Source organism: Ciona robusta, chromosome 9, assembly GCF_009617815.1.
Source record: "Ciona robusta chromosome 9, ASM961781v2".
NCBI classification, from domain to species: domain Eukaryota; kingdom Metazoa; phylum Chordata; class Ascidiacea; order Phlebobranchia; family Cionidae; genus Ciona; species Ciona robusta.
Genome location: NC_143243.1, coordinates 1,010,431 through 1,023,409, shown reverse-complemented (window position 1 = coordinate 1,023,409; position 12,979 = coordinate 1,010,431). Strand labels below are relative to the sequence as shown.

The window sequence follows — 12,979 nt, the reverse complement described above, 5'->3', positions numbered from 1 at the left end:
TAAAATATGGAAAACGCTAAACTTTAAACAAAGTTTAAACTTAAAGGTACCTTTAAGTTTAAAGTAAAGGGTCAATCAATTTTGTAAAATGAAATTGCTAAATGACATCTTGGTAGAAATCATAGGCACCAAACCTGGGGTGTCAGAGTAGGCAGGACTATCTTGGGATTTAGAACTAAACGTCTAACTATTCTTGTATTCCCTGCACTTTAAAACTTTGGCCTTATGGTTGAAATCACGAAATTTTTTTAAAAGAATTTTTAGGGCAACCCAAAAGAATATTAATAGAGACAAGCTTATAACAATGACACAGCTTTAGCTCCCAATTTCCACAGCTATATTACACATTACTATTTATAAACATACAATAAACATTACTCTGCAAGTCTGGGATTCGATTATATCAATGGGCCATACATTTATCTATCACAGGGTAAAGAAGACGTTGATGGGTAATGTGTAGCTATACAACCATATAATAAACATTTAAAAGCAAGCCAATGGAATCAATCAATCATTTCAGTTTGGTTAGGATAATATTAATTTGTTAGCAATATAATTAAATAAATCACATAATTACCTTGCAAGTCCTATTGTATTTTTTTCCGAGACTTCCCAGCTTGATCTGTAGGTCATCTATGTTTCTAAGCAGGTTCTACGGAACTTTTGACTTGATACAGAACATCTAGAAATTGTATTAGTGGTGCTGTGATGTTCATGCACATATAATCAATGAATGTGTGATTCCATCCACACATCTGATCAATGTGTGTGAAATATGTACTGGTGTTATGGCATATTTAATAGTTGTGCAAACTGCAAATTGTAATATGTGGCCAATACACTATGCATAACAACACACTGTGCTGCATTAAAAGGTAGGCTTACCGTTATATTTTCCAGTGCCTATGCATATTGAATGTAATTTAAACAGCAAACGTGGTATATCAAATAGGTTTACATCATTAAATCCAGTTTTGTGCATATTTTCACTTAAAATACTAACAGTGCAAAATGTTATCGGCAAGCAATTAATAATAACCAGCAATAATTCAGTGATCCAACACGCATACGGCATTGTTGTGTATTTGTGTACATATATACAGATTTCATTTAAACGTTCAAAGCATGCTTCAAAAAACACAAAGTTCCTGAAAGGTTTAACTTAAAGTAGAAATACAGACCTGGAGAAATAGCAATTGTCACAAATTAGCCCTTGGTTTGACACAACTTATTTACATGGTACAGGCCGGTGGCATTTGCCATGGAAATTTTAGGATACCACAGCATTTAGTGCCATGTAATTTCATAAAACGGAAGATGTAATAGTTTAAGAAAAGATAGTCCAGGTTTCAATTTTCTAACTCTATTTGATAGTAACTATTTACAGAATTATATATTCCTATTTTCATACTTGAAAAGAGCTGTTGGTTCTTAAAATGTGAATTCTTCAAAACACGATTAGGAAATTTGAGATATTATGTGTTAAAGGTATCCATCTTACTATACAGTATTATATATTGCACATATAGTACAGTTAGTACAGTTTAGTTATTGAACACTTTAAGTGTTTGGTGCAGCACAAACTCAAAAAGATCTAACAGACTTTAAATTGAGTATTTGTAAAGATTGAATGCGTCGCTTCCTACATCTGTTAACAATGAACTGAATTGGTCTGTTTCCTGAGGATAAATCCGGTCTCCAAACAATCTGAAGCTGGCGGCGTATCGACCAGGTTGCTGAAATCGTAAGTTTAGATTAATTTCAAGATTTTAACACAACTTTAACAAAGTAAATATCATATTTATCTTCACAGGTTGGGCAACGAAAGTCCTTATAACAAGGATTCTTTATTTCATAAGCAAGCTTACAAGTTACCATGTAAGTAACTTTGTGGGTAATTTTTTAGTAATTTATGACCCAAACTACTTAACCCATTAGTGACCATCAATTTGGAAGTTACTCGCAGAAATGCACATTGGTGGCAGCATTGAGCTTCAAACCCAGTATCCCCAAGTTCTAAATAATCTACTTATAGTAACTACAAGTTGAACGAATGAATGTAACTTTGCTTTATACACGCATGGCTGGAAAACAACAGTCAATTCAAGGCCAGGTTCTGTTTTATACACCCTGTGCCAGCTTATAAGTTACCACGTATGTTACGTTACTTATTTACCCTCGCATAACGGTGCAACAACAGCCATTATTACCAGTGTTTTGTTTTACACATGTCTTACTAGTTTACAAGTTACCATGTATGTTGCTTTGTGGGTGATTACAGTTATAACTAATATACATATTTAACCCCAACTTTACCAATGCAAGATATGTCAATTCCACAACAGGGACATCAACATTGATACGATTGATCCAATTAAACTGAGATTTGATTCCTATCATTGCATTTTCAATTTTCTTTAATGTTGTATCAAGACGCAGAAGTAAAAACAATTTTTTCTTGTAATCTTGCATGTTTTCCCTCACTGCTGTACAATCTGTAATTAAGGTGTTGGGAAGTCATTTTAATACAATATTATATTCTATTTAAGTGAGGTCTAACAGTATCCTACAACCAATTAGTGTAAATTGTAAATGACATTTCTTGTTCCCACTTGTGTGTGATATTAACACACCCTTAAACTTTGTTTAAACTTTAGCGTTTTCCATATTTTAAACAACCAAGTTCTCGTGGTACATTTGTATTTTCTCCACAAACACAGTTCAGTTTTAGTTTAAAAGCTATCCAAGCATGTTATAGGAATAATGGCTGTAATAGTTAATGTCAAAGGAAAAGCTTCTATTACATTCCTTCCTGTAGTCATAAATTATATTGTTATGTCATAGGAAGTGTAGTGAGTCATTAGTTATAATGGGACCCACTAGTTAAGTTTGCAGCATTGTAAGAAGGTGGCAAATCCTTTAATACATTGTGTTGGCAGCTTATAACTTAACAAAGTTAAAGGTTGTTTGAGTAGAAATTTAATTTTGTTTTTAAAAAGACGGGTTATTCAGCCTATGGCAGCTGTACATATATTTTTTAAAACTTTGCTGTTATATACACCACAACAAGATTGCTACAACATGTTAGGAACCACTGGGTTGGAGTAATGCCTGCTCCGTTTCTTAGGAACACATACACCTATCAATACCTAGCATGAAACAATATTCTTTGGTTTAATGTAACTTATTTATTCTCACATGGCGGGGGCAATGACAGTCGTTATAACACGGGTGTTCTGTTTCATACACCTCGTGCCCGCTTACGAGTTACCATGTATGTTACTTTGTGGATGATTATTATTTAATCTTGTTACGATGCAAGTGCCCAACAAAAGCAGTGTAAGGCACCACACTTAAATTTTATACCAAACGAAAAGTTTGAACTAATGTAATACAGTTAGTCACTGACAATATTAAAGCAAACATCTAATTCTACCTTGGTGTATATAGCGGTTGCAGGTACGTGTCCTCCATAAAATATCAAGGCATTTATCTATCAGCGAAGATGCTCTAAAATCAGAATGATAAGAAAATAATTAAAAAGCAAACTAGTTTTACTTTAAAATACATAATGTCAAACAGTCTAGCTTTGATAAACAAACAGTTTAGTTTGACACTATTAGTTGTCAACAGTAATAGTATGCGAAGGTTGTTGTGTTGAGTATGAATGTAGTACCTTATAATTACGTTATATATATTGTGCGCTTTGTGTATTTAACGTTGTGTGCGTTTGCAGATGCAGTCCAATAAAGCCTATATTATTTGAAGCTTGTAATTAGGTTATGACTCCATTTAAATATGATCGACGATGCCAAATAGGCAAAATATATATCTCAGTTTTCACAATTTGTTAAACTTTATTTTTGACTGTTCTGTTTTTCGTTACACAAGAATTGTTCTCATATGTAGGTTGCAGCTGAAACACTAATCCAAAAGCTACATAAATATTTAAAGTTTTTTTGGAACAGCGTTCCAGTAGTTGCAAGACACTTTAAACACAGATTGCAATAAATTTAATTTCTTGGTTATCTGAATTAACTTATATTTATGTAAGGTCTTAGGCAAAGGCTAGGTGACTGGTTTTAGATTTTAAACAAACTAAACCCCCTACCTTCTATGTCTTCTTCCCATTCTGCTCATCCAATATGGTTTGTTGGGCAATGTTGGGCTATAATATACATTGTTATATCACAAACACAAGTATGTGTCATAAATACTTACAAAGCAGTAAATGAGGGAAATTGATATCTTATTGGTTGGGCATGGAAACTGCTGTAAACATGTTGATATTCTGGCAACACTGGGTCTGGCAACACTGGGTTTGGCAACACTGGGTCTGGCAACACTGGGTCTGGCAACACTGGGTTGGGCAATATTTGGTCTGGCAACACTGGTGGGTAGAAGTATGTCGGGAAGAATTTGTTTCTGCATGTCAATATATACAGGTTAAATAATGTAATTGGCATGCAGCAGCAGGCGTTACAATAAGGTGTTATGTTTCATACAACTTGTGCTTGCTTGCCTTTAAGTTTTTAAACTAATGACGGACATCCACAATGGTAGCAATGCCTGGCCTTGAACCCAATTCTCTGGGCTAAGATAGTCGATATAACACAGGTTTTTTGTTCTCACACCTTATGTCTATTGCATATACATGAGTTTGTAACTTTGTTGGTGATTTTTTTGTCTGACTGATGATTTAGTCAAAAAATTGGTAACCTCTGGGCTGAAGCATTTAAACTCTGATATTGACACCTAAATATAAATTTAACAAAATTGCGCACATGCTAAAAAAAACATTGAAAAGTGTTTAAACGAAACCTGTTGCGTTCTTTTCTGGTTACATCTCTCCAAGGTTGGAATATAGGAGCAGGTTGTCTGTGTGAGATTACAAGGTAATAAACAATTGTTGAGCCCAATTCTATGATTTTTAAACTATGGGGTTACCTGCACTTGTGTAAAAACTGAAGCAATTAAATATGAGTCTTACTGTAGATTTAGTGGAGCATATATTACTGATATTATAGGATACCCTTTTATTCTATATGAACAAATCTTGCAGAAGAGCATGTTAGCAGTTTTATAATTTAGGCCACAGTTGGAGCATTACATTACCAGCTAGAGTGCTACCACATAGACCCCACTATAAGATAGCAATGGCAAACTAATAAATGATACCAGAAATATAAAACTACACCCAAAGTTGCCATATTAACCTTGAACTCTTGATTATAAATAAGTCATGTCACCCATTCATTCAAACTTACACTTTAAGTTGTAATTTTTCATTTACCTTACACCAGATTTTGAATCAGTCATATATATTTTATCACTTATCACTTTAGTCCTACATTTAAATACAAATAATTTCTTTATCTTTATATTTAACTTACACTTGAACAGGCGCTACAGGCGGGTCAGGAATTGGCTGAACTTGTGGTGGTTTGTATGTAGGGGGGGTTGGTAGTGGGTTTAGGGGGAAAGATGGGATAGCTGGGAAAGATGGGAAAGCTGGATACATGGTTTGTTGTTGTTGGGAATATGATGATTGAGACTGACCCATGGTTTCACTGAATGGTATCTTTAAACATAGAAAATATACATCTTGAACTTACTGTTTGATTAAAGGTTTTAAGATTTTAACAGATTAAAGTATAGGCTGTTACTTCTGGGCAAATTATAAATCTTAAACAGCTCTTACAACAGTTTAGAGATTTATAGATGGAAAATATACCTTTATGGCTGTTATTGTCACTAGAAATAAGAAAATAAAGGTGGTTGTACACAGTATCCGGAATTCCTCCGTTTTGTCCCAGAATTCGCTGCCACATGCGGAATTGGACACGGGTTTGCATACGACTTGGCAAGCGAATTTGCACACCAGATACTGTGTACAGCCACCTTGAGGCTGCTAATACTGTTATTGCTGGTTAAAGGTTTTAACAAAAAGTTAGTTACATTTATTTTTAACGACAGAAAAGACTGCGTCAAGTGTTACTGCCTGCTATAGTATCATTATTATACCACTGCCATACATAATATATATATTAATAGCTCTTACAACGTTTTATTTCTGGTATATCAGGGATTTTGTCCAGTTAGTTCATGCATTATCCCTTTAACATGCATTTAATAATACAAAAATAAAAAAAATGATTTATTGAAATAACTTACATCTGCATTGCTTTTAGTTTAACAGAGAGTAATGTTATATTATCTGCAGTGGTAGCAAAAATTTATGCTATGTGTTGTGTACACCAAAACCCATAAAACATAGACAACTCCCACTCTGTTGTATGGGGATATATAAGTATGGGTGTATGTATTTGTAAAACATAAACTTACAAAATATGGCCATCCATGGATTCTGTGTCTTCTCGTGTTTTTAATTCTCATTGCTGATTGTTGCCACCCGTTGTTGCGAAGGTAGTCGTGATAATCTTGCTTAGACGTAAAGTGATGAGTTCCACTCCCGTCTGTTACAGTGGCTGAAAACTGGAAATACCAAAGTTGTAACATTCAGATTTTAATCAAAATATCAAACCTTTTTCGGTTAAAATTTTTTCGGGTCACATTTATGTTTTAAATATTATATCATCTTTATTTAAAGGTTGATTTTTAAATAACATTAGGTTTTAATTAAACTATCACACTTGTGCAGGTTATAATTTTTCAGGTAACACTCATGTTTTAATCAAGATTTCACTCATCTAACAGAGATATCTTTTTTTAATTTTGGGTCTAAAAACAGATTTTTTGTGAATTGGGAGGTTTTTAAGAGGGGGGTTAGTGGGTGTAAGGAGTTAATAAGTACAATAAGAATCATTTTGTTAGATATCTGAGAACGAAATGCATGGCTACTAAACCTATGATACAACATAAATTTAAACGCTTCGGCTCCATTGGTGCTGTAAGTGGTAATCCTTTAGCTGGTGGCCACCTGAAATTTTGGTTTCAAAATGTTCCTTAGGTCTCACTGATACCCACTGTATAACTTTTTTTGAAAAACTCGGGCGTTCGTGTCGAAAAATTAACTTTAAAAATGCGCGAAATCATGCTTCGTCACCGTAAATTTGCGTAAGGTTAATGATTTATTACGTCACAATAGTGGTATATTACATATGTTATAGCCTTGTGTTTTCCCACTGTTTTAACGTAGGAATCAAACTCAACAATACGCATTCTATGACGTAATAATCCAACCTTGGTTTAATTCGTAACGGCTGGTGTGAAAAATACGGTAACGGAGCACGATTTCGCGCACTTTCAAGTTAATTTTGGACACGAACGCCCGAGTTTTTTCAAAAAAAAATATACAGTGGGTATCAGTGAGACCTAAGGAACATTTTGAACCCAAAATTTCAGGTGGCCACCAGCTAAAGGATTACCGCTGTAAGTTAGGCCTTGGTATTCATAAAAGCACTTGAATAAAAAGGATTTAAATATCTAATACTCACTACAGTAGTTTCTTCTACTGGCAGTGGTCGTCTTTGTTGGGAAGGAAAAAACAAAGGGGGAACTTCCGGAAAAGTGTTTCTGAATTTAAATTTAGTTAGCCAGTCGTATTTCAGGTAAATAAAAAAACTTGGTTGTTTTGGTTTAGTGCTAACACCATATGAATATAGTGAATATAAACTATACCAGTGCAACACTGGTCATCCTGCAAAGGAAATATGATATGAGTATTTAATTGTGTCTGTAATAATAGGACATGAACATGGTTTTCAATGGTAGCTACTTAGTGGGCACATTCTATTCTATATGGGTAAGATCTCACAGTGAGGAATGCCATTGGGCCAAAAATTTAGGTCAGAGTTGCTCCATTACCCCAATATTGTATATTCAAATTCAATTCTATATGGGTGAGGTTCTACAGTGAGGCACGCCATGGGACCTGGGATTTAGACCAGAGTTGGTCCATCACCCCGACATTGTATATGCACATTCTATCCTATATGGGTGAGGTCCTACAGTGAGGCACGCCATAGGACCTGCGATTTAGGCCAGATTTAGGCTATTATCCCAACATTGTATATTCAAATTCAATTCTACATGAGTGAGGGCCCACAGAGAGGCACGCCATGGGACCTGGGATTTATACCAGACTTGGCCTTTAACCCCAACATTGTATATTCAAATTCAATTCTATATGAGTGAGGTCCTACAGTGAGGCACGCCATGGGACCTGGGATTTAAGCCAGATTTGGCCCTTAACCCCAACATTGTATATTCAAATTCAATTCTATATGAGTAAGGTCCTACAGTGAGGCACGCCATGGGACCTGGGATTTAAGCCAGATTTGGCCCTTTACCCCAACATTGTATATTCAAATTCAATTCTATATGAGTGAGGTCCTACAGTGAGGCACGCCATGGGACCTGGGATTTAAGCCAGATTTGGCCCTTTACCCCAACATTGTATATTCAAATTCAATTCTATATGAGTGAGGTCCTACAGTGAGGCACGCCATGGGACCTGGGATTTAAGCCAGATTTGGCCCTTTACCCCAACATTGTATATTCAAATTCAATTCTATATGAGTGAGGTCCTACAGTGAGGCACGCCATGGGACCTGGGATTTAAGCCAGATTTGGCCCTTTCTATTCTATATAGGTGAAGTTCTACAGTGGAATATAATATTACGCAAACAACATCAAACATCACCTTTCTAGGCTTCCGTTGCCTTCTGTTTCACCAATGGGTTGCAACATTATGGGAGAACCCAACATTTGCTGAGGAAAAATACAAGTCAAATGTTTCATATTAGCTTTTTCTTCTGGACATGTAAGAAGTCTAATAAAGTTCTTCTGACAGTTAATTATTTTTAGAATCAATATTTTCAAGTTCCCTTAAACCAGGACAGTAGTTGACTTATGTTTATGTCTTTTTGTTTTGCAGGACTCCTAAATAGAGGACATTGATAAAGCTTGGTACATTTATTCATTCAAAATAAAAACTTGTGTTATATTTTCTAGAGTTGTTTTTGTACACAAGACAATAAACCAAAAGGATACTCCTGCAGAAGCTTTTAATTAAAGATAATATAAGCAACTTAAACCTGTGCATTAGTTCTGTTCCTCATATATTCCAACCAGTGAGTTTTATTCGTAAAATTCCTTGCGACGCTGTTGTCGTTAAGAGTTGCGAAAAACTAACAAATGTAAATTGTTAAACAGCAAATAAAAAGAAAAAACTTATAAGAAAAAATATTGTATAAAAAAACAAAATTTATAAAAAAAAATAATCTATAAAAAGAGAAAAAAATTAATGGAAAAAATAATGTAAAAAAAAAAATTGACAAAACAATTTTAAAAAAGAATAAATCATCTAAAACTAGACAGGAATAAATTACCTTATTAAGGGTTGTTTGGCTTCCATTAAAAGGATTGTAATTTATCCATGAGGACGAATAAGTTCGGTAAGAACTGTAAAAAATATGAAAAAAACATATAATTAAAAAATATAAAAAAATGTAAAAAAGATAATTCCTGATATGTTTTAAATTTACCTTTACTTAAATTAATTCATTTTTCATGTTTATAGTTTTTTTTTTATGTTTATGGTTTTGTTTAAAACTATAAGATTTTATAATAATATAAGCTTATATTTATGACTACCGAGCGTTTTCATCATCTTTTCTCAATGTTATAAAAATATTGTAGTTACCTGCGAGGTGGGGATCAATAAAGTTCATTCATTCATTCATTCATTCATTCATTCATTCAATTATTCATTCATTCATTCATTCATTCATTCATTCATTCATTCATTCATTCATTTATTCATTCATTCATTTATTTATTCATTCATTTATTTATTCATTCATTTATTCAACTATTCATTATTAAAGGCCTAGCCTATATTAAGTTAGGTTCATTTGATCATTCATTTATTTATAAATGCATGGTCTTTCACAAGAACACAGTTTATTACATAAACAATAACCATTGTTACCTGGATTGTCGTTTCTTTCTTCGAAGGTGAAGATCTTGTCTTGCTAAGAACCTTTGAAACCAGTTGCTAAAAAACAGTGCAGCTATAAACAATCTGCCTTCACCATAAAACAATGTAAATGTTTTAGAAATTGCTGTCTGGGTATAAAAAACGCAAGGTTTTTGTACCAAAAATTTGTCTGCCACATGACGATACATTTTGATAAAATGTTTTACAATTAGGCGTTCATTTTATAACAAAATATCATTTTCAAAAACTGTATTATGTCTCGTAGCAACAATAGAATAAAACTAAATAAAAAGTAATTTAAATTTAACATATTTATCTCTTGGCAATGACATTTCACATAAAACTTCGAAACGCTACAAATTAAAACTCATTTTACGCAAAACAAAATACTTACGTTCTGTTTGCAAGAGATGGGCCATTATTATCAATCTGAAAGAAAATCAAGGTTTAATTCTTCTATGACTTTTAAGTTGGCAGACAAAAATTTGGGAGAAATATCACAAAAACTATTGAATGTAAAATGTAAATGTACATGGCTGGAAAAGGACTTGTTTTTTTTTATGGAGCAAACGCCAGTAAGTGTATTGCAGATGGACACATATACTATAATAGCAACATCAAGTCTTGAACCTATAACCTCTGGTTAGGCGTGCTAACCACCGTGCCACAACACGTTAAACCTTATTTGTTTATTAATCACAGTAAGATTAGGAACTCACCTGGTTGGTTTGGTTATTTCTTTCTTCTCTTCTGCTTAAAAGAATTTCCAGTTTTTGTTGGAGTCTCGACAATTTCCGAAGGTTGTTGTCAAAAAACTGTGTATACTGAAATGTACGTTGTATATCAAATTATTTTAAAAAGTTAGGGGTTGCTTGTATAACCATGCATGTATTTAGTGGGTGATTGTGTTTTTTATTTTTTTTTTCTATTCTATATATCTGACAATTTTTGACAACCAATTTATGACCACTGCTTTGGATGTCTATTAACTGTATCATCCAAGAACACACGCCAACAATGCTGGCGGAGCCTCGAACTGGATCTTTTGGTTCAGGGGCTCGCATTCTATCTACTTTGCCACAACCCAATATATTAAGAAAATATTTTTAGCAGAAAATCTGTCATAAAAATAAGCTGTATTTGTCTCTTCAATTACAGTAGCGAAGATTAAAAAATATATAAAACAAAAAGACAGGATACAACGACAAAACAACAGTTCTTAAAACAAGCTTATAATTAAAAACATATCCACATTTTATTGGAACAAAATCCATTATACCCCTAAAGATTGTCTCTTCAGTTTATTCCATAACTTTTGGAACCTCGGGCTTAGAAACATCCCAAATCCAGCAGGTGGGAATCCCACACTGGTATCCGGCACATTGTAGCTTTTTCTGCTAAATATACTCGTCTTTATTGCTAAATTTCGAAGCAATTGCGTTAAAATTGAAACAGTTCTGTAAAAATGTATAAACCTACTAAAAAAATGTCATATGAACCTATAAATTCTATTTATAAAGTTCTCTGTATACTACCAACCCATTTGACTTTCTGTTTAAATATTCTGTTTCTCCAGAACACAACTGATTAAAATCTTCCCTGCAGTTTTCCCATAATTCATTCCTTGTGATATTACAATCAATCTCTATGTCAGCTTCAACCAATGTGAGGTTTTGGTACAAATCTTGAAATTGTTTCAAATATTCTAAAAATTATTTAAAATTAAAAAAAAAGTTTATTTAAAGAAAACAGAATAAAATGGTGTCCCATCTTCCCCCGCATAATTACTGTTTTTTAAAAGCTGAAGCATCTGCTGCACTTCAACAATATTTCTCCGTTCCCTTTCACACAAGTCAAGAATTTCATTTTGCAATTCACTTTGAATTACATTTCGCAGTTCTGTATCTGTAAACAAAAAATTAGTAAACCGAAATTTAAACACTATAAATTTTTATAGGATAGACTCTATTGAGAAGTTGAAAATGCAAAACACATTAAATGGTCTATGTACAATAACATAAATTTAAATATGATATTTTGATTACGTTTTAGGGTGCCCAGGTTTTTTTTCATTAACAGACTTATGTGCATGAATACTTTAAAAAGAAACTGTTACAAAGTGATGAATTAAATAACAAACACAGTAGCATTATTTCTGGGTTACTTTACTTAAAAAAGAGAATTTAATGCAATTACAAACAAAAGATACAAATTATAAAATGATCAACTATTGTTACTTATTAATTACAATAATAGAAGTCCAGTTACTTGTTAACTGTCTATAGAACATAAAGTCACAACAAAAAATATATTTTGTTAATGCTAAAATAAAGACAAAGTTAACTTACTTTCAATGCTCTCATCTGTCTCTGAAAAGACAAATTTATGAACCTCATTTTGGCCGTGTACGAACCAAAGAAAGGAAAAAATGAAGACAAGTTTGACATAAAACATCCTAAATTCTGGTTTCTATTACAAATAAACCTTAGTGCGGTTTGTAATGTTAGAAAGCTATAGTGAATTTTGTAAAATGAGCAAAATTTGTGCCAAATTCCAGCTCATAGAGGAAGTAGTTAAAGCAATAGGTAACATAACAACAAACTGAAATAGTTTTGTGCTTCCTGATCGTACAAATTATTAAACGATCTGTGTTTCTGGGAAAAGCTAGAGAGAAAAGTTGGAAAGTGTAAATTGTTGGAAAACAACCATGTGAATATAAAGTAGATATTTCATTCTCATTCAATCCATAAACATGCAGAAAAATGTTTAACCCATTTAAAGCAAGGTTTCTCGAACTTTTTTTTACCAAACTTTCACCAATTAACAACACTTTATAAAAGATTTTGTTGGCGGAGTGTACAGGTTAAAATGGTTTGTTTTTATAATTAAAGTGTTCAAAAATTGATCCAGAGAATCAAAGTGTAATGTGATCAAAAAGGTTTGAAAACCATGAACTTTAAGTTTCCTTTAACATAATCTTTGTATTTAAACAACTCATTAAAAAAACAATCT

The 12,979-nt window shown here is 33.1% G+C and overlaps 1 protein-coding gene across 3 annotated transcripts; it reads right to left on the bottom strand.

Annotated features, from left to right (window-relative positions):
• Window positions 1–1,068: 1,068 nt before the first annotated feature.
• LOC149730593 (uncharacterized) lies at window positions 1,069–12,711 on the bottom strand. 3 transcript variants are annotated; one of them, XM_089885619.1, is made up of 19 exons: window positions 12,316–12,711; window positions 11,756–11,872; window positions 11,507–11,672; window positions 11,247–11,424; window positions 10,687–10,791; window positions 10,362–10,396; window positions 9,959–10,024; window positions 9,357–9,429; window positions 9,063–9,155; window positions 8,669–8,736; window positions 7,461–7,539; window positions 6,349–6,498; window positions 5,397–5,584; window positions 4,825–4,881; window positions 4,225–4,428; window positions 4,115–4,171; window positions 3,440–3,513; window positions 2,320–2,498; window positions 1,069–1,739 (listed from the first exon to the last, which is right to left on the bottom strand). In XM_089885619.1, the coding sequence occupies exons 1-19, from the start codon at window positions 12,419–12,421 to the stop codon at window positions 1,608–1,610; spliced, it is 2,127 nt and encodes a 708-aa protein (XP_089741745.1). In that variant the 5' UTR covers window positions 12,422–12,711; the 3' UTR covers window positions 1,069–1,607. The 3 variants fall into 3 exon arrangements, with proteins under 3 accessions (XP_089741745.1, XP_089741747.1, XP_089741746.1); XM_089885621.1 differs by having other exon boundaries at window positions 11,247–11,361; window positions 12,316–12,604; XM_089885620.1 differs by having other exon boundaries at window positions 11,247–11,364; window positions 12,316–12,598.
• Window positions 12,712–12,979: the final 268 nt, after the last annotated feature.